The sequence below is a fragment of the Aquarana catesbeiana genome, linkage group LG02 (assembly GCF_042186555.1).
Source record: "Aquarana catesbeiana isolate 2022-GZ linkage group LG02, ASM4218655v1, whole genome shotgun sequence".
Classification (NCBI taxonomy): domain Eukaryota; kingdom Metazoa; phylum Chordata; class Amphibia; order Anura; family Ranidae; genus Aquarana; species Aquarana catesbeiana.
In genome coordinates, this window is record NC_133325.1 from 172,461,642 (window position 1) to 172,481,258 (window position 19,617).

General features: G+C 39.7%; 1 protein-coding gene across 1 annotated transcript in view; it reads right to left on the reverse strand.

The window, feature by feature from the left end:
- Positions 1-796: 796 nt before the first annotated feature.
- NXPH4 (neurexophilin 4) overlaps positions 797-19,617 on the reverse strand; it is a 361,618-nt gene continuing 342,797 nt past the window's right edge. The window contains exon 2 of the mRNA XM_073613826.1: positions 797-5,400. Coding sequence (XP_073469927.1) covers positions 4,669-5,400 — 732 coding nt within the window. The 3' untranslated portion in view covers positions 797-4,668. The remainder of the gene's footprint in view (positions 5,401-19,617) is intronic.

Below are 19,617 nucleotides of genomic sequence, written 5' to 3' on the forward strand. Positions count from 1 at the left end.
ATCAGCTCCTTTAAGAGCCATAGCAGGCACGCACACTCGCTGCATGGTGGGGATCCGATGCATGTGGCTGGTGGTCGCGATGTCCACCGGCCACCTGCAGTCGCGGGCACGAGAGCCAGAATGGGGATTTGTGCGTGTAAACACACAAATCCCTGTTCTGACAGGAGAGGAGAGACAGATCTGCTGTTCCTAGTAATTAGGAACAGCAATCTGTCTCCTGCTCCAGTCAGTCCCATCCCCCCACAGTTAGAAACACACACGAAGGAACACATTTAACCCCTTGATTGCTCCCTAGTGTTAACGACTTCCCTGCCAGTGACAGTTACACAGTAATCAGTGCATTTTTATAGCACTGATCGCTGTATGAATGTCAATGGTCCCAAAAAAGTGTCAAAAGTGTCCGATCTGTCTGCCGCAATGTTATCATCACGCAAAAAATTGCAGATCGCCACCATTACTAGCAAAAAATAAATAAATAGAAATGCCATAAATCTATCCCCTATTTTGTAGACACTATAACTTTTGCGCAAACCAATCAATTTACGCTTATTGTGATTTTTTTTTTTTTGACCAAAAAATATGTAGAAGAATACATATTGGCCTAAACTGATGAAGAAATCTGTATTTTTTTGTGGGGACATTTATTATCGCAAAAAGTAAAAAATATTGTTTTTTTTTTTTTTCAAAATTGTCGCTCTTTTTTTGTTTATAGCGCAAAAAATAAAAACCGCAGAGGTGATCAAATACCACCAAAATAGAGCTCTATTTGCGGGGAAAAAAGTACATCAATTTTGCATGTGTGTATATATATATATATATATATATATATATATATATATATATATATATATATATATATAGCAGTAGGGCAATGGACAGTGTCAGTAGAGCAGTGGATGGTGTCAGTAGGGCAGAGATTGGTGTCAGTAGTTTATTTTTATTATTTTTTTATTTTTACAATTGCATTTTTTTAAATAACTTTTTACAATTTATTTTTAATAAAAACTTTTGATATATATTTTTTTTTTACAATTTTTTAGGAGCCCCATGGGGGGGGGGGCTTTGGTGAAATATCAGGGGTCTAGACCTCTGATGTCTCACTTTTGAGAGAGAAAGGAACTGAGGGCAGAGATTCCCCAGTCTCTTTCTCTGCAGCAAAGCAGCAGGGGGAATCTGCGCAGCACAGGATGATTAGGGTGTGCCCAGGCACCTTTTTTTTTCAAAATCAACATTGTAATGAACATAGCACACATACATTTTTTCATATAATCTAAGATTTATTTATGGTCGGCCTTGCTTAACTCTGTTGGTAATTCAAAATGGTGGCCGCTTGCATCATCACTAACTGATGATCCAGGCTTCTGTGGAGGGATAAATACACAGGAAGTATGCTTCTGTATTCTACAAACCCAAACATTTAACACCGCTCCACTGTTCATACATCTCAGCTGTAAGCCAATTGAGAGACGTGCTAAGAAAATGTACTAGCATTTACACGCTTACTATTCTACCTTAGCAGCACTAAACAGAAGAATATTACACCCATCTCTGGCTTTACACACTTGGATGAAGCTGATAATAAATAGCAAGCAAGCAGGATTTTGTTAATGTTTAAGTTTTAACCAATTGAATTCTTCTCTGTTTGTCCTTCCTTGTTATGCCAATTGGCTACGTTTCCCAGGTGCATTGTACACTGATAATTGTAGAGCACAGGATAGTACTTCCTGTGTACTCACCCCCCCCCCCCAGGAGCTTGAATGGTCATGATGTAAGCTGCCACCATTTTAGTTGATTTTAGCAACAATATTAAAATAGACAGACCATGGCAAAATCTAAGTTTATATGGAAAAGAGGTATAAGATATAAACTGATATAATAAGTGTGCTGGGCTCATTACAATATCATTTTTAAAATAACGGTGCAGTTGCCTTTTTAATATTCAGGTTGGAGAGCTTTTCTCTGCAAAAGCTTGAAAATGATACATATGCACCAGGTTTTGAAACACCAAAGTTTTATGCTGGGAGGTGAATAAAAAAGCTGGCCAAACATGGACAGATATTCTTAAGGGATAAGAATAAAATCCTTTTTATTGAATAATTGCAACAATGTTATAATGGGATATGAGCACTAGTTGTAAGATCTGCCTGAGTAAAACAGAATATTAGTACATTCCTCACAGTTTTTGTGACTGGCAAAATTAAATAATAAAAAATGTGTATAACAGGATTAGTAAATAGAAATCACTACTAATTATAAGAGAGCATGTTTTGATAAAGAAAACCACTTTGGAAACATATAGAGTATACATTGTTGGAAATAAGTGTTACTCTGTTACAGGTACACGTTTTATTTGTGTAACAAGTGGCATTACTATCTTCATATGGTGCCATACAAAATGCTGACAAGAGAAACTAGTAAGTCCTCATTTGTTTAATATGGCTTTGAAAATCATTATGAGATATATCTATAAGCTGGTCATACATAGGCCACCCATTGCTTCTCCCCCACCGACATGGCTAAACTGAATGGATATGCATGGAATGGATATTCATTCAGAATGCCTATATACTTTGGGGACTACAAAAAGTCATATAAAAACCAAATAAACACTCTAGTCATGTGACTGCATTATTTGTCGTATTCATTAGGTATTCAAAGCTATAGCTGCTGGAGTTTAAAGTCACCAGTAGCCCATACGTTGGCCCACAATCTACAGAGATAACCTAAATGTACCTTTCTCGGCTGATAATTGACCTCTGCATTGTCATACTCACCTTAATTTAATATTAACAAAAATATTGTATACCATAAAATTACAAGTAGCTGTTGCATATTGAGTACACTTGTGCACAACATTAAAGAAGTTTTCCACCTTCAGTGTACTTGCTATATAATCTATTCATGGATGACATTTTTTTGCTCTTCTGCCCCACCCCAGCTCCACCCTGCTCTGCTCCAAGCAGTTGTTTTAGCTTTTAAACACAACAGGTCTCTAAACCCAGTGATAGGCAATTAAAAACAAGTTGCATAGTGCCAGAAAATCTATGTAGTTCCAAGCAGTTCCGAGTAGATGCAACCACTAGGAATTATATGACTTTTTCTGGCATGACGCAGCCTGTTTTCAGAAACCGATTACCATTCACTGGGTTTCAAAAGGAGGGTTGCAGCAAGGTGGAAAAGCAAGCCATTTTGCTTCAGTCTACTAATCTGGGACCTGTTGGTAGCTCTGACCAAAGAATGGAGGCAGCTTTACCATCAGTCATGTTGGTGGCCACATGGTGTTATTTTTCACAAGTGAACCAAATGTATACAAGCCCTTTAAGCACTGTTTTGAAGCACTATTATGCTGCGTACACACTGTCAGATTTTCTGATGGGAAATGTTCGATGTGAGCTTGTTATCGGAAAGTCCGACCGTGTGTATGCTCCATCGAACATTTGCTGTTGGAATTTCTGCCAACAAATGTTTGATAGCAGGTTCTCAAATTTTCCGCCAACAAAACTTGTCGGAAAGTCCGATCGTGTGTACACAAGTCAGTTGCACAAAAGTTCATGCATGCTCAGAATCAAGCAGAAGGAGCCGCACTGGCTATTGAACTTCCTTTTTCTCGGCTCGTCGTATGTGTTGTACGTCACCGCGTTCTCACGTTCGGAATTTTTGGCCAACATTTTTGTGACTGTGTGTATGCAAGACAAGTTTAAACCAACAGCCTTCGAACAAAAATCCACAGTTTTGTTGTCGGAAAATCCGATCGTGTGTACGCAGCATAAGAGTTAAGGAAATTGTGTTTCTAAATGTTCTGCCTATGCATTTTCCAGTTTAATTTGGCATTAAAAATATTTTGCACTACTTTATTGTATTTAGTGGACATATGTTTCTGTGGGACACCTAATGCCAAATTATTTTACAGTATTAGTACTAATTTATCTTAGTGATGAATTGCAAAAATAAGACAAGCTCAGTAAGAGATAAGACATATTTATAATAATAAAAACTCTAGAAGAGACACAGGCAGCCTTTTATGAAATATGCCTCCCATGGGAACATTGTTGTCCATTTATCATGTACATAATAATCCAATTTTGTTTATCCTTGAGCACCTGTTAACTGTCATCCAAATGTATACTTTGACATAACTCATCAAAATTGATCTACATGTTATAAAAATAAATATTAAACCTAAATACATTCGTGATGAGTATATAACAGTTTTTTTTTTTTTTATTGTGTTGCATTTCTTTTTTTTGTAGGGTCCTTTTGATACTACTTGAAGAAATAATGTTTCATTGAAACTCACTACCAATAAAGAAAAAAAAATGATTGGCAGCAGTTTTTTTTGTAATACTGAGGTGATTTTCAAAAACAGAGCACTTGAGTAGTTAAAATTCATAGCTGATGATATAAGATGAGCTTGATGTTCCAGATAGTTACTTGATAGGTCAGTTAGTCCTAAAAATATCAGGGGCAGAGTCATGCATCTGTTGTTATGTCACTCTTGTTTTGTGATGAATAAAACATTTTAATATGGGTACAATCCGAAATGACCCATTCTTATTAATACCATGAATATGGTTGCCCTACGATACACAAAAAAACCTCAAACCTAAAGCATTTAAACCTCACCTTCTTACATAAACCTGTTTTCTGACCTCCCTGTTAGTGTGTCCATCAACCAAAGTAGGGGTGTTCATTTTGAAAATTGTAATCTGGACACACTTTCTGGACCAGCTTGTAGTCAATACTGTAGAAGGAGATAAAGATGCAAATGACCTTGAATGGTTTAGCACAAAGCCATGCGGCATGACTTTGGGTATGTTCCATATAGCAGTTTTTGGCTGGATCATAGAGGCAGGGTTTGTTCTTCAAGGCTTTGTTGGTGTTTTCATATTCCACCCTACAGTTAAATGTCTTTGTTTCTCTGGTATCCAAGGTAGATTGCTGTAGAAGGTCAAATTCTACCACTTTTGTAGGTGGAACAATACTGACAGACACATTTCCAAGGCTAGAGGAGTTATGCCGAAAATAGACACTGAACGTCCCATTTATGTGATCAACAATCTTCCCGGTCACCAGTAGACTGAACTTGACGGTTTTGATGTTAAAATAGAAATCTCCCCATCCAAAGATTTTCTTGGTTCTACCAGTTTTCAAGGAAGGTTTGCCTTTAACTCTTTGACCAATACCACCAGTGAGCAGTGTTTGATTCTTGCTCCACTCCCAGGGAGTGATGGGAGATTGCATTGGAGTTTTTGCTGGTTTGAATGGATCACTGTGGAAAACCCTGGGTGGATGGAGTGAGTGAGGCTTGGTTGTGCCATATGGTCCATTCTTTACCATTCCTGTTGCCCCCAAGTCCAGGTATCCTAATGTTTTTGTCATGTGGCCCTCTAAACAAAGCACCTGAAAATGCAAGTAAAATCCATTAGTTATTCTTGTAACATTTCTAAAGAAACACTTTAAAAGTGATTATTCAATATATTATACTACTTAATTTGCATGCCTTTATTTTGTTACTGTGTACCACACAGTTGTTCACATTTCTACTCCAATTTCTTTGACTGGATGAGCTTGGAAAAAGTAACCAGTGATCTTGCCCCACACCCAGAATACACAAGCATGTCCCTCAAGGGTCCTCTCCTGACACAGGTATAAAAGTATAAGCATTGTTGTCCTCACCCTAACAGATCCCACTGAGTTAAAATTGAAAGTAACACATGTGGAATGAATGAAGAATAAAAAGGCTTCTTTCTATAATGTCTTCAGAAGGAACTTTAGGATATGTAATGCCAAGTTCATGTGGAGAGAATGGAATGGAATTTGCTAAAGATAGAAGATATTTCTGCTTTCCTTATGATAGTGCTATACAGTGGCGGCCTGTCTTTTAGGGGCGCATGGGCGACACCCCCCTTATCCATATGTCCGGCCCCCTAATCTACATGTAGGGCGCCGGCACATGGATTCCAATGGGGTCGGTTTTGAAGCATGTGATTAGAGTCAGAGGCTCTAATAGGCTTCAAAAAAGGGTGGGCTCGGGGCACAGAGCACTGCGCTCTGAGCCCACCCAGTTGTGTGACAATAGCGAATGAATATTCTCTATTCTCCCACTGATCCTCCTTCTGGCCAATTAGGAAGCAGGTTCTGAGACCCATCACCCAATTGGCTAAAAGGACAGGCGTGAAGCTGCCATGATTCAGAGGAGGAGGAGATGCCCACCCACTGCCTGCCCGCCACTCATAGGATCGCTGCCCACCCGGAACCTAGATGGGGTATGCACGGAGCTGGATGACCAAGCATGAGGGGGGAGTGCCACTGGCTGACCTGCCCCCCCCCCCCAAAAAAACAGCCACCACTGGTGCAATATCACCAATATATTGTCCCAACTCATGGGAGAAACAGGGCTCTCACCTTTTGCAACATCCACTTGTTAATCTCCAGTAATTTATGGTCTTAAAGTGTAAAGGATTGACATAGTAATACACTAATAAACACACAAAATAGGCTAAGACCAAATATAATTTTATCTCATTATAATAGCTATAAAGAATTGTGTTGCCATAAAGTTGGAAGGACATAATTGTCTAAATAGTCTTTGTATGCTGTAGCATTTATGGTACCTTTCACCGGAAATGCCTGAACTCAATATTTGGGAGGGGTGCCCACATAGTTTTGACAATAAAGTGCAGAATTTTCAAATGTTCATCATAGGTTTAAAACTGTGATCAGGTTGGAATGGAGTATTAGGTAAGAATAAGGCTTAATATAAATTGGAATAAGTTAAAAAGACCTTGTTTCTCGATGAAGAAAAACTCAGCACATCCACATAAACTTTATTGAACTTGTGACTGAGGATCTTCTAGTCTCTTGGAGTACACTGCCTACTGGCTCAAATCATTTTTCTACAAAATGTTTGCCTAGCTTCAGGTAGTAGAGTAATTGGTTGATATTAGTGCAAGCAGGACTGTTCCATTTAAAAATGATTTCTATATCCTACTTTCAATTTCCAGGTTCCCCTGATGTTTGGAAGACTTTAAATTGTGTATCAAATCAGTAACAGACCATAGAACATGTACTACCTGAAGCTGAGTACTTGTAGAAAAAGTTGCCAAAAAGCCATGACAATGTTTAGTGTATTTCAGCCTATGGACCCTGGGGAGGGGATAAAATAATTGACAGCATTTGCAATCGTTGACAAAACTGATGGAACGGATTAATCTAAGTATACAAATATCTATATCGACTTATTGGTGATATAGAAAATGTAGATGTAGGTGTTATATCCCAATTTTAAACATGCTATGTCTGGGATGTTAAAACTTCTGTCTCAAACTCAGAACAAGACAATTTTTAGAAGCCAGAAATGAATGTCACTGATATTCATAAGTGTATGGCATATGTGGTATAATTGCATTTCTTGAATGATTCATTTTGTATCTGCCCAGGATTCACAGTAGAAACATATCATTCACACCGACTTACTGACTTTTGGGTGAAAGCAACAATATAAAAATGTAGTAACAAAAGCATAACATTAGGAACAATATATGTTTCTTTGCACAAAGTTAAGATCAGACAGCACAACCAGAAAGACTTTAAAAAAATATTAATTAATTATCACCAAATGATGACATCACATTTGTAGCCAAAGAAACAAATGTCTACACTTAAATTCAGCTATTGCAGTGTCATAACGATACACTGTATTGTAGTCACTCTATGGCCTCCTGTCCTGGTGAAGTTTTTAGCCAACCCAAATATTGATTGCAAACTGTAGTCTGACCAGAGCATGCTGTGCTATGCAGCTAATTGTCCATCATGATTTGTTTCTAAAGGAATGGATTATGAATGGCTAGCACTGCTTTGCATTGAATTGATATATATATATGAAAACTGTAAAAGCTTAACCTGAAAGGCACAATTAAACTGAGACAGTGATAAGTTGGGAAGGCTATTTTATGGGCGGTCTTTTCCAGAGGCAGAAGCATGAGAAAAAAAAGAGTGATAACTCCCAAAGGACAGATTTATATTTATATTGGCTTTCTTTGAAAAAATTGCTGGTGGCATCCATATTAAATTAGTCCAGCAAATATTCTATTCCTGATACTGAATTATTTCACAGAGCATGTGTGATTGAGATTTTTAATGCATAAAATATAAATATAGATTATATCCCTATAGGGAAACCTGATATTAAAGGAAAGTCGTTATGTAAATGTATACTTAATTACTTAAAAAAAAAAAATTATATATATATATATATATATATATATATATATATATATATATATATATATATATATATATATATATATATATATATATATATATATATACATATATACACGCACACACACACAGTGGGGACGGAAAGTATTCAGACCCCCTTAAATTTTTCACTCTTTGTTATATTGCAGCCATTTGCTAAAATCATTTAAGTTCATTTTTTTCCTCATTAATGTACACACAGCACCCCATATTGACAGAAAAACACAGAATTGTTGACATTTTTGCAGATTTATTAAAAAAGAAAAACTGAAATATCACATGGTCCTAAGTATTCAGACCCTTTGCTCAGTATTTAGTAGAAGCACCCTTTTGAACTAATACAGCCATGAGTCTTTTTGGGAAAGATGCAAGTTTTTCACACCTGGATTTGGGGATCCTCTGCCATTCCTCCTTGCAGATCCTCTCCAGTTCTGTCAGGTTGGATGGTAAACGTTGGTGGACAGCCGTTTTTAGGTCTCTCCAGAGATGCTCAATTGGGTTTAAGTCAGGGCTGTGGCTGGGCCATTCAAGAACAGTCACGGAGTTGTTGTGAAGCCACTCCTTCCTTATTTTAGCTGTGTGCTTAGGCTCATTGTCTTGTTGGAAGGTAAACCTTCGGCCCAGTCTGAGGTCCTGAGCACTCTGGAGAAGGTTTTCGTCCAGGATATCCCTGTACTTGGCCGCATTCATCTTTCCCTTGATTGCAACCAGTTGTCCTGTCCCTGCAGCTGAAAAACACCCCCACAGCATGATGCTGCCACCACCATGCTTCACTGTTGGGACTGTATTGGACAGGTGATGAGCAGTGCCTGGTTTTCTCCACACATACCACTTAGAATTAAGGCCAAAAAGTTAAATCCTGGTCTCATCAGACCAAAGAATCTTATTTCTCTCCAATCTGGAGTCCTTCAGGCATTTTTTTAGCAAACTCCATGCGGGCTTTCATGTGTCTTGCACTGATAAGAGGCTTCCATCGGGCCACTCTGCCATAAAGCCCCGACTGGTGGAGGACTTCAGTGTTGGTTGACTTTCTGCAACTTTCTCCCATCTCCCAACTGCATCTCTGGAGCTCAGCCACAGTGATCTTTCGGTTCTTTTTTACCTCTCTCACCAAGGCTCTTCTCCCCCGATAGCTCAGTTTGGCTGGACAGCCAGCTCTAGGAAGGGTTTTGATCATCCCAATCGTCTTCCATTTAAGGATTATGGAGCCACTGTGCTCTTAGGAACCTTAAGTGCAGCAGAAATTTTTGTAACCTTGGCCAGATCTGTGCCTTGCCACAATTCTGTCTCTGAGCTCTTCAGGCAGTACCTTTGACCTCATGATTCTCATTTGCTCTGACATGCACTGTGAGCTGTAAGGTCTTATATAGACAGGTGGGTGGCTTTCCTAATCAAGTCCAATCAGTATGATCAAACACAGCTGGACTCAAATGAAGGTGTAGAACCATCTCAAGGATGATCAGAAGAAATGGACAGCACCTGAGTTAAATATGAGTGTCACAGCAAAGGGTCTGAATACTTAGGACCATGTGATATTTCAGTTTTTCTTTTTTAATATACTTGCAAAAATGTCAACAATTCTGGGTTTCTCTGTCAATATGGGGTGCTGTGTGTACATTAATGAGGAAAAAAAATGAACGTAAATGATTTTAGCAAATGGCTGCAATATAACAAAGAGTGAAAAATGTAAGGGGGTCTGAATATTTTCCGTCCCCACTGTGTATATATATATATATATATATATATATATATATATATATATATATATATATATATTGTTTTTTTTTGTTTGTTTGTTTGATAAATTATTTAGTACCTGGCCTCAAATTTAACATTGAAATTGGCATGACTGAAATTTCTTTTCTAGATACCACACTGAAACTGAGAAATATGCAAATCATTAGTGATTTATATGTGAAATCCACAGATCGCAACCAATTGCTACATTTTAATAGTTTTCATCCTCCTAACGTTTTCTTGTCTATTCCAAAGAGTCAGATGATGAGGGTACATCGGATTGTCAGTGACCCGCTGTACCGTGGTCAGAGACTCGATAAAATGGAGGTCAAACTAATTAACAGACGGTATCCTCAAGCCTTAGTTGAAAAAGAGCGGTCTAATATAAATATCACTAAGACCCCTAGAAAGGAAACAAAAAGAATGCCCTTTATTATGCAATACCATCCTTTTTCTGATAACATTTCTAAAATAATTAAAAAACATTGGAATCTTTTGAGAACTAGTTATCCTATGGTACAAGAATTTTGGAATCCACCCATGCCCTCCTACAAAAAAGGTAGAACGATACGTGACCGATTAATAAAATCGGATCAATTTTCATCAACAACATCTAAATTAACCTTTCTGGGACCAAAAAATCTGGGCTCATACCCTTGTTTGTCATGCATACAATGCAATTCTATGATTAAGGGTAAATATTTCACACATCCACATAGGGGCTTCAATATCCCTATACGTGGATTTTACACATGTCAATCTTCATACGTGATATATGCTATAAAGTGTCCATGCGGATTGGTTTATATTGGGGAAACTACACAAAAAGTGAAAGACAGTATAGCAAGACATAAGTATTCCATAAGAGATAAACTAACACAGTTACCATTTGCTAGACATTTTCTAGAATTTGGACACAGTGTATCACAATTAAAATATATGGTCCTGGAAGGAATTAAGAAAAATAGGAAAGGAGCAAATCAAGAGATGATTTTGAGAAAAAGGGAGGTATACTGGATACATTTTTTAAACACTATTGTTCCGTATGGCTTAAATGTGGATTTAGATCTTTATTTATTTGTTTGAGCGTGTGGATATATATGTTCATTTGTTCAGACAAATTACTATATTTATTTTGAATACTACATATGTATGTACTTTTATTATATACATGTGTATATCTCTTTTAGGTTTCTGGATATATTTGAAGAAAATGAATGGAGGGATAAATTTATTAGCCGCTGTTTGTTATATTTTGTGTTTATGGTAGATAACATATATATACAAATACTAATTGCATTAAGGATATAACTAATTAACCATATTGCTTCCACGTGTGATGCTGTTTGTAAGTTTGTATTTAAATAAATTATTGTGGGGAAACCTTCAGATGTGCTTTGACAGATCTAAGGAAGGGCGTAAGCATACTAGCCCGAAACGTAATCCATTCATATCTGAATTATTGACAATTGACAATTGTCGCTACTTTTGTCTGGAATGATTATGCCTGCTTTGTAATCTTTTCTTCAAGACTATATGAAATAAAGCAACAGAGATTTTTAAGTGCAGCAACCTCTCGGATTTTTTTTATATGTATATATATATATATATATATATATATATATATATATACACATACAGTATCTCACAAAAGTGAGTACACCCCTCACATTTTTGTAAATATTTTATTATATCTTTTCATGTGACAACACTGAGGAAATGACACTTTGCTACAATGTAAAGTAGTGAGTGTACAGCTTGTATAACAGTGTCAATTTGCTGTCCCCTCAAAATAACTCAACAGACAGCCATTAATGTCTAAACCACTGGCAACAAAAGTGAGTACACCCCTAAGTGAAAATGTCCAAATTGGACCCAAAGTGTCAATATTTTATATGACCACCATTATTTTCCAGCACTGCCTTAACCCTCTTGGGCATGGAGTTCCACAGAGCTTCATAGGTTGCCACCAGAGTCCTCTTCAACTCCTCCATGACAACATCACGGAGCTGGTGGATATTAGAGACCTTGCGCTCCTCCACCTTCCGTTTGAGGATGCCCCACAGATGCTCAATAGGGTTTAGGTCTGGAGACATGCTTGGCCAGTCCATCACCTTTACCCGCTGCCTCTTTAGCAAGGCAGTGGTCGTCTTGGATGTGTGTTTGTGGTCATTATCATGTTAGAATACTGCCCTGTGGCCCAGTCTCTGAAGGGAGGGGATCATGCTCTGCTTCAGTATGTCACAGTTCATGTTGGTATATATGGTTCCCTCAAAGAACTGTAGCTCCCCAGTGCCAGCAGCACTCATGCAGCCCCAGACCATGACACTCCCACCACCATGCTTCACTGTAGGCAAGACACATTTGTCTTTGTACTCCTCACCTGGTTGCCGCTACACTTGCTTGACACCATCTGCACCAAATAAGTTTATCTCGGTCTCATCAGACCACAGGACATGGTTCCAGTAATCCATGTCCTTAGTCTGCTTGTCTTCAGCAAACTGTTTGCGGGCTTTCTTGTGCATCATCTTTAGACGAGGCTTCCTTCTGGGATGACAGCCATGCAGTCCAATTTGATGCAGTGTGTGGCGTATGGTCTGAGCACTGATAGGCTGACCCTCCACCCCTTCAACCTCTGCAGCAATGCTGGCAGCACTCATACGTCTATTTCTAAAAGACAACCTCTGGATATGACGCTGAGCACGTGCACTCAACTTCTTTGGTCGACCATGGCGAGGCCTGTTCTGAGTGGAACCTGTCCTTTTAAACCGCTGTATGGTCTTGACTACTGTGCTGCTGCTCAGTTTCAGGTTCTTGGCAAACTTCTTATAGCCTAGGCCATTTTTATGTAGAGCAACAATTTTTTTTTCAGATCCTCAGTGAGTTCTTAGCCATGAGGTGCCATGTTGAACTTCCAGTGACCAGTATGAGAGAGTGAGAGTGATAACACCAAATTGAACACACCTGCTCACCATTCACACCTGAGACCTTGTAACACTAATGTGTCACCTGACACCGGAGAGGGAAAATGGCTAATTGGGCCCAATTTGGACATTTTCACTTAGGGGTGTACTCGCTTTGTAGTGGTTTTGACATTAAAGGCTGTGTGTTGAGTTATTTTGAGGGGACAGCAAATTTAAACTGTTATACAAGCTGTACACTAAGTACTTTACATTGTAGCAAAATGTAATTTTTCAGTGTTGTCACATGATAAGATATAATAAAATACTCTCACTTTTGTGTGAATATATATATATATATATATATATACACAACCTTCCACATATTCCATCAGCCACTGAGCATGCTGCAGTAATATAAACATTTTTGTAATAAATAAGTTGCCTTATTAGGAATCTGCACTGATATATAAGAATGTCTTCATTACCAAACTCATTTTAAAAATGACACCTGTCTGCCTGTCATTGGCTTCAAACCTTTGAGACCATGACCCAGAACAAGAATCAAACCCATTTATATTCATATTTGTTCAAGTACACTAACTGAAGCTAATGAATCAGTAATACAGCCAGGTACCTAGCATTTTTAGAAGGGCCCAGCTCAATTTGTAAGCCTAGTTATCCTTGTCACCTGCCTGATTTTCCCAAGCCAGTTTGATGAAACATGTTAAAGAGGAGCTGTCCTGGGTGGGGACCATGTTAGTCGGCAGTTGTACTAGGTGATACATCACGAAAGACCTTTTTTGGATAGGTGAGTGCTAAAGCCAAGCAAACCCATAGACTTCTATACAAAATGCTGAGAATCCTTGGAGTTGTAGTTTGAGGCAGCAACCATACAATGGGACGAATGGACTCCATACAATACAAATCACAATAGGCACTGTGCAGTAGGAGGAGAGGGGAGATGATTTTTTTTTATTATTAAACTGCCCAGGAAAGCTCCTCCTCTTGTCACCAAGGGAGATAAGAGAGAGCACCTCTCTCTGGATATTCATCTGCCTGCGGGAGACCATACCAGCAGAGATCTTAGCCTGAGAGTGAGGACACCTGGCTGGCACTAGCACTGCCAACATCACAACACCTGCACTGCTGCAGCAGGGAGACTGGAGGGTCCACTCACCCTCTGCTTCCCACTGATGATCATCGTTGGCCTTCTAGGAGAGACTGAGGGAGCCCCCCTTCTACAGCGAGAGGTCCCTGCACCATCCCAGGGACTGGTGAGAGGGCTCTTCGTCCATTACTGATACTGCTAACAGTGTCTGAGGCACTGAGTGCAGGACACCTAAACCATATTGCACCCATACTGCACTCTATACCATACTTATTCCAAACCAAGACTGCATCTATATCAACCCTATACTGCATTATACGGAAACTTTACCACATTTGAACAAAATCTACCTTGCACCTTTGCAGAGACTATGCCATACCTATAATGCATGCAGGTTAACTGAGACTGTAGTTAAGAGCAAAGACGCTCTTAAAGGGCCTCCAAGATAGCCGGCAGAAGAACATCTCAAAGGACTGCCCCTCCCATAATAATTATTCTGCAAGCCCCCTTTGCTTCCCTGCCCCCTTCGCTACTATCTTTTGGACAGTGCATACCCAGTCAGTCCAGGACTAGCATCACCACCATAAATGATCTCTGGCTGTATACAGGTAGCACCAGCAATCGGTAGTTTAAACTGCTCACTGCTACACCTGAGGTGGCCTTGCTACTGTTATTGCTGATTTGGACGCCAAATGTCATCTTATGCCTAGTCCTTACTTTGTATGCTAAATATTGTTATTACCATTGTTAATCCATTTTTATGCTTGCCAGGTTGTAAAGGCAAACCTATAATATTGTCACCATATTGGGTGACAATATAATAAGTTTGCCTTAACAACCTGGTTTGGTGCCCTATTTCTTTGATATAGCGCTTCTATTAGTTACTAAGTATTACTGTCATTGATTTCCTATGATATTGCACTTTTGTACATTCAGCCTGGAGTGTCAGAGGGGCTGAGGAAAAACAGATGACCCATCCTATCCAGTGGAGTCTACAGGAGTAGCTCTACATGCAATTTAAAGAAACACTGTCATCTTACCTATGCAGGGCACAGTGACAATGTCTTTGTAAAGGACCTCTTATATTCAGCTTGCCAGTGTTCTCTTGCCAGTCCTGTCTCCACTGCAGCCATGACAATACCAAGTCCTTTCTGGTATGAGAGAGCATGTGCCTGTGAGTGTCAAGGGTATGTGGGTACCTTTTACACAGACACTGTCAATTTGTAGTCCAAGAGCAAAGGAACATGTGGCTTATATCTTATCTCAATATTATTTAAATTAGAATTTGTATACAAATACAAGGTAGGCTTATCTGGAAAAAAACACCCTTAATCAAATCTTGCTAGGTGAAGGTCATTAACTACTTCAGCTCTGGAAGGTTTACCCCCTTTATGACCAGGCCATTTTTTGGCCCTGAGTTATTTTAACCACTTCAGCCCCGGAAAAATTTGCCCCTTAATGACCAGGCCATTTTTTGCGATACAGCACTGCGTCGCTTTAACTGACAATTGCGCGGCCGTGCGACGTTGTACCCAAACAAAATGAATGTCCTTTTTTTCCCACAAATAGAGCTTTCTTTTAGTGATATTTGATCACCTCTGTGGTTCTTATTTTTTGTGCTATAAACAAACAAAGAGCGCCAATTTTGAAAAAAACAATATTTTTTACTTTTTGCTATAATACATATTCAAAAAAAAAATGTATTCAACAGTTTAGGCCGATATATATTCTTCTACATGTTTTTGGTAAAAAAAAATTGCAATAGGTGTATATTGATTGGTTTGCGCAAAAGTTATCACGTCTACAAAATAGGGGATAGATGTAGGGACTTTTATATTTTTTTTTACTACTAATGGCGGCGACCTGCGATTTTTAGCGGGACTGTGACATTGCAGCAGACAAATCTGACCCCAAATAACACTTTTTGGGGACCAGTGACATTACTACATTGATCAGTGCTTCAAAAATGCACTGATCAATGTAAAAATGACACTGGCAGGGAAGGGGTTAACACTAGGGGGGCGATTAAGGTGTTAAATGTGTTCCCTGGGTGTGGGATGGGCTACCAGTGACATGACAGAGATTACTGTTCCCAATCACTGGAAACAATAGATCTCTGACATGTCACTAGGCAGAACAGGGAAGTGCCTTGTTCACATAGGCCAGGGATCCTCAAACTACGGCCCTCCAGCTGCTGCGGAACTACACATCCCATGAGGCATTGTAAAACTCTGACATTCACAGACATGGCTAGGCATGATGGGAATTGTAGTTCTTAAACAACTGGAGGGCAATAGTTTGAAGACCCCTGACATAGGCAGTTCCCTGTTCTGCCTGTGTACAAGGCAATCGCGGGTCATCAGCAAAATCAAATCAGCCCAACCCACGGGCACGCTCCCACAGAGCGCAGCAGGAGTGAGCGTGCACCGGCGCCGGCGCACGCCTGCCTGCAACAGCTCCTGTGTGAGCCGCCATACAGTTACAGCGATTCGCGGAGGAGTACCATGCTGTCGCCGTATAACGACGGCGAGTGGTCGGGAAGAGGTTAACTGACAACTGTGTGGTTGTGGGACGCTGTACCCAAATAAAATGTCCTTTTTTTCCCGCAAATAGAGCTTTCTTTTGATGGTATTTGATCACCTCTGCGGTTTTTATTTTTTGGGCTATAAACAAAAAAATTGCATCAATTTAAAAAAAAAAACAATATTTTTTAATTTCTGCTATAAAACACATCCAATAAAAAAATGGAAAAAAATCTAATTTCTTCATCAATTTAAGCCAGTATGTATTCTGCTACATGTTTTTGGTAAAAAAAATCCCAATAAGCGTATATTGATTGGTTTGCGCAAAAGTTATAGCGTCTACAAACTATGGTATATTTTTATGGAATTGTATTTATTTATTTTACTAGTAATGATGGCGATCAGCGACTTATAGCAGGACTGCGACATTGCGGCGAATAAAACGGACACTAAGTGACACTTTTGGTGACCAGTGATACTAATACAGTGATCAGTGCTAAAAAATATGCGCTGTCACTGTACTAATGACACTGGCAGGGAAGGTGTTAATATCAGGGATAAATGTGTTCCCTGGGAGTGCATGCTCACTGTGTGGTGGTGGTGGTGGGGGGTGCTTTGCCTGGGGGAAGACAGAGATCTGTGTTCCTGCATAGCAGAAATACAGAATCTCCATCTTCTCCACTCACAGAACGGTGATCTGCCTTGTTTACATAGGCAGACCGCTGTTCTGCCTCTCTCAGGAACGATCGCCAGGTGCCAGAGGACATCGGGTCCAATGGACCCACTGATTGGCTCCCGCTGTGTCCAATCACAGTGGAAGCGTGTCGTAAGCAGCATGCATGCGAGCCCAGACCCAGAAATAAAGATGACGTTCAGGTACGTGATTTTGTGCTGCCACAGTAAATGTATGTGGGGCAGTCCAGAAGCCGTTAAAAAATAAGAAACATTAAAAAAATACTTACCTTACACTCTTGCTTCCAGTTGGCTCACCTGGAAAGGATAATGTAACCCAGCCATCTCAGGAAAGCTTTGAATCTCAAATCTCACAGGAATGCAGTCCTGCATAGTGCTGGAACATCTCATAAGATGTGGGATACTCATCATTGTTGTGGGGCCCAAAGCAGCTGCCTCATACTTGCCAACTATCCCAGTTCAAATTCCCTTGTCCCTTGAAGTTTTAGTCCTGTGCTGTGTCCTGATATCTCAGTGTAAAGTTCCATTACTAATGTTGCTCAGCTCTGCCTATTGTTGTGCACAGATGACTCACCTTCAGGCCTTGTGTTTAAATGTAATTAAACCTGCATTGATATGTAAATAACTGCAACATTAATATGTATATCATGCCTCCTGAGGTCATATCCACCATCACTTCTGCTGAATGCTGCCCACTGGGGAGCTAAAGGGACATGCTTGAAAGTCCTGCCTACAACTGTGTTCATTAAACCTATCATTAGCCTTTTCTGCAAGGCAAGCAAATTGGAGGTGGAACCCTTATTCAAAATAACATGGTGCCACAGCGCCCTGAATTGTGGTGCATGTGAATATGCACATCTCAGCAGATGTGTGAGGGTGCCATTAACAATGAATGGCACTGCTGTGTATCTGCTAAAGGGCAGCATGTTTCTGTGGTGTCAGGAAAGTGATTTTTCATGCGTTCCCGACACACACAAATGTGAAAGCAGGCTAAATGTCTCAGTTACATTGGTGGTCAGTGTAAATCTTCTCATTACATTGGGGCTTGGTGTACAATAATTTCATTCACACTAGTGGCCAATGTGAAGGTCCCCTTTACATTAGTGGCCAGTGTTAATCCCTCCTTACATTAGTGGTTCCTGTGAATGCTCCTATTACATTAGTGGTCAGTGTAAATCCCCATTACATTAGTGGTCAATGTGAATCACCGTTACATTGGAGTTTTCTATCTATTGATGGGTCCCCTCACCTCCCCAGTCCATGGTGTGCCATGTGAGGAGATGATGTGCTGTAACCTTTATCAACCAATCAGTAGTAGTAATGATGTACACTAACCTTTTGAAACCAATCACTGAGCGATAAGGATATGCAGTAACCTCTAGCAACCAATTAGTAATCAGTAATAATGTGCAGGAGGGTTCCGAAAAGCGGAAGTTCCATTTTTGTGTGGAACTCCGCTTTAAGTCACATGGCACACTGGGTTCCTTTTCTTTTCAAACTTGTCCCAGTAGTGGACAGTGCTCAATGATGCAGCGTGGCACTGACATTATAATGTCTTCTCTGGACCAATACATTGTTTGCAGGGTTCCATAGTGACATTCCCTTGTGACGCCCTGCACTCACAGTATTTCCTAAGTCTTCCAAGATGAATCATACTGGACATAATTTAAAATGAAATATTGAGGACATCTTATGGTGGAGAAGAGGCCCACGGGCCACAGAAAAAGATAAGAGGTTTGTATTTTAGCCACAGGTTGTTTTTTTTTTCTTGCGGGAGGACTATTTTCTTTTTTTAAAAAGTTGCCTGAAGTTAATCTTTAAGATTTACTAAGTAAGGCAACTGGGGGCACAAGGTGAATACCAGAATAAAAATCAGAGCCCCTCAGCCAGCAGCCTTTTTCCTTTATTTGGTGTACACAGGGCCGTCTTTAAGGCAGGGCAAAAGGGGCATCTGCCCTGGGCCCCATCATTGTTGTGGGGCCCAAAGCAGCTGCCTCATACTTGCCAACTATCCCAGTTCAAATTCCCTTGTCCCTTGAAGTTTTAGTCCTGTGCTGTGTCCTGATATCTCAGTGTAAAGTTCCATTACTAATGTTGCTCAGCTCTGCCTATTGTTGTGCACAGATGACTCACCTTCAGGCCTTGTGTTTAAATGTAATTAAACCTGCATTGATATGTAAATAACTGCAACATTATTATGTATATCATGCCTCCTGAGGTCATATCCACCATCACTTCTGCTGAATGCTGCCCACTGGGGAGCTAAAGGGACATGCTTGAAAGTCCTGCCTACAACTGTGTTCATTAAACCTATCATTAGCCTTTTCTGCAAGGCAAGCAAATTGGAGGTGGAACCCTTATTCAAAATAACATGGTGCCACAGCGCCCTGAA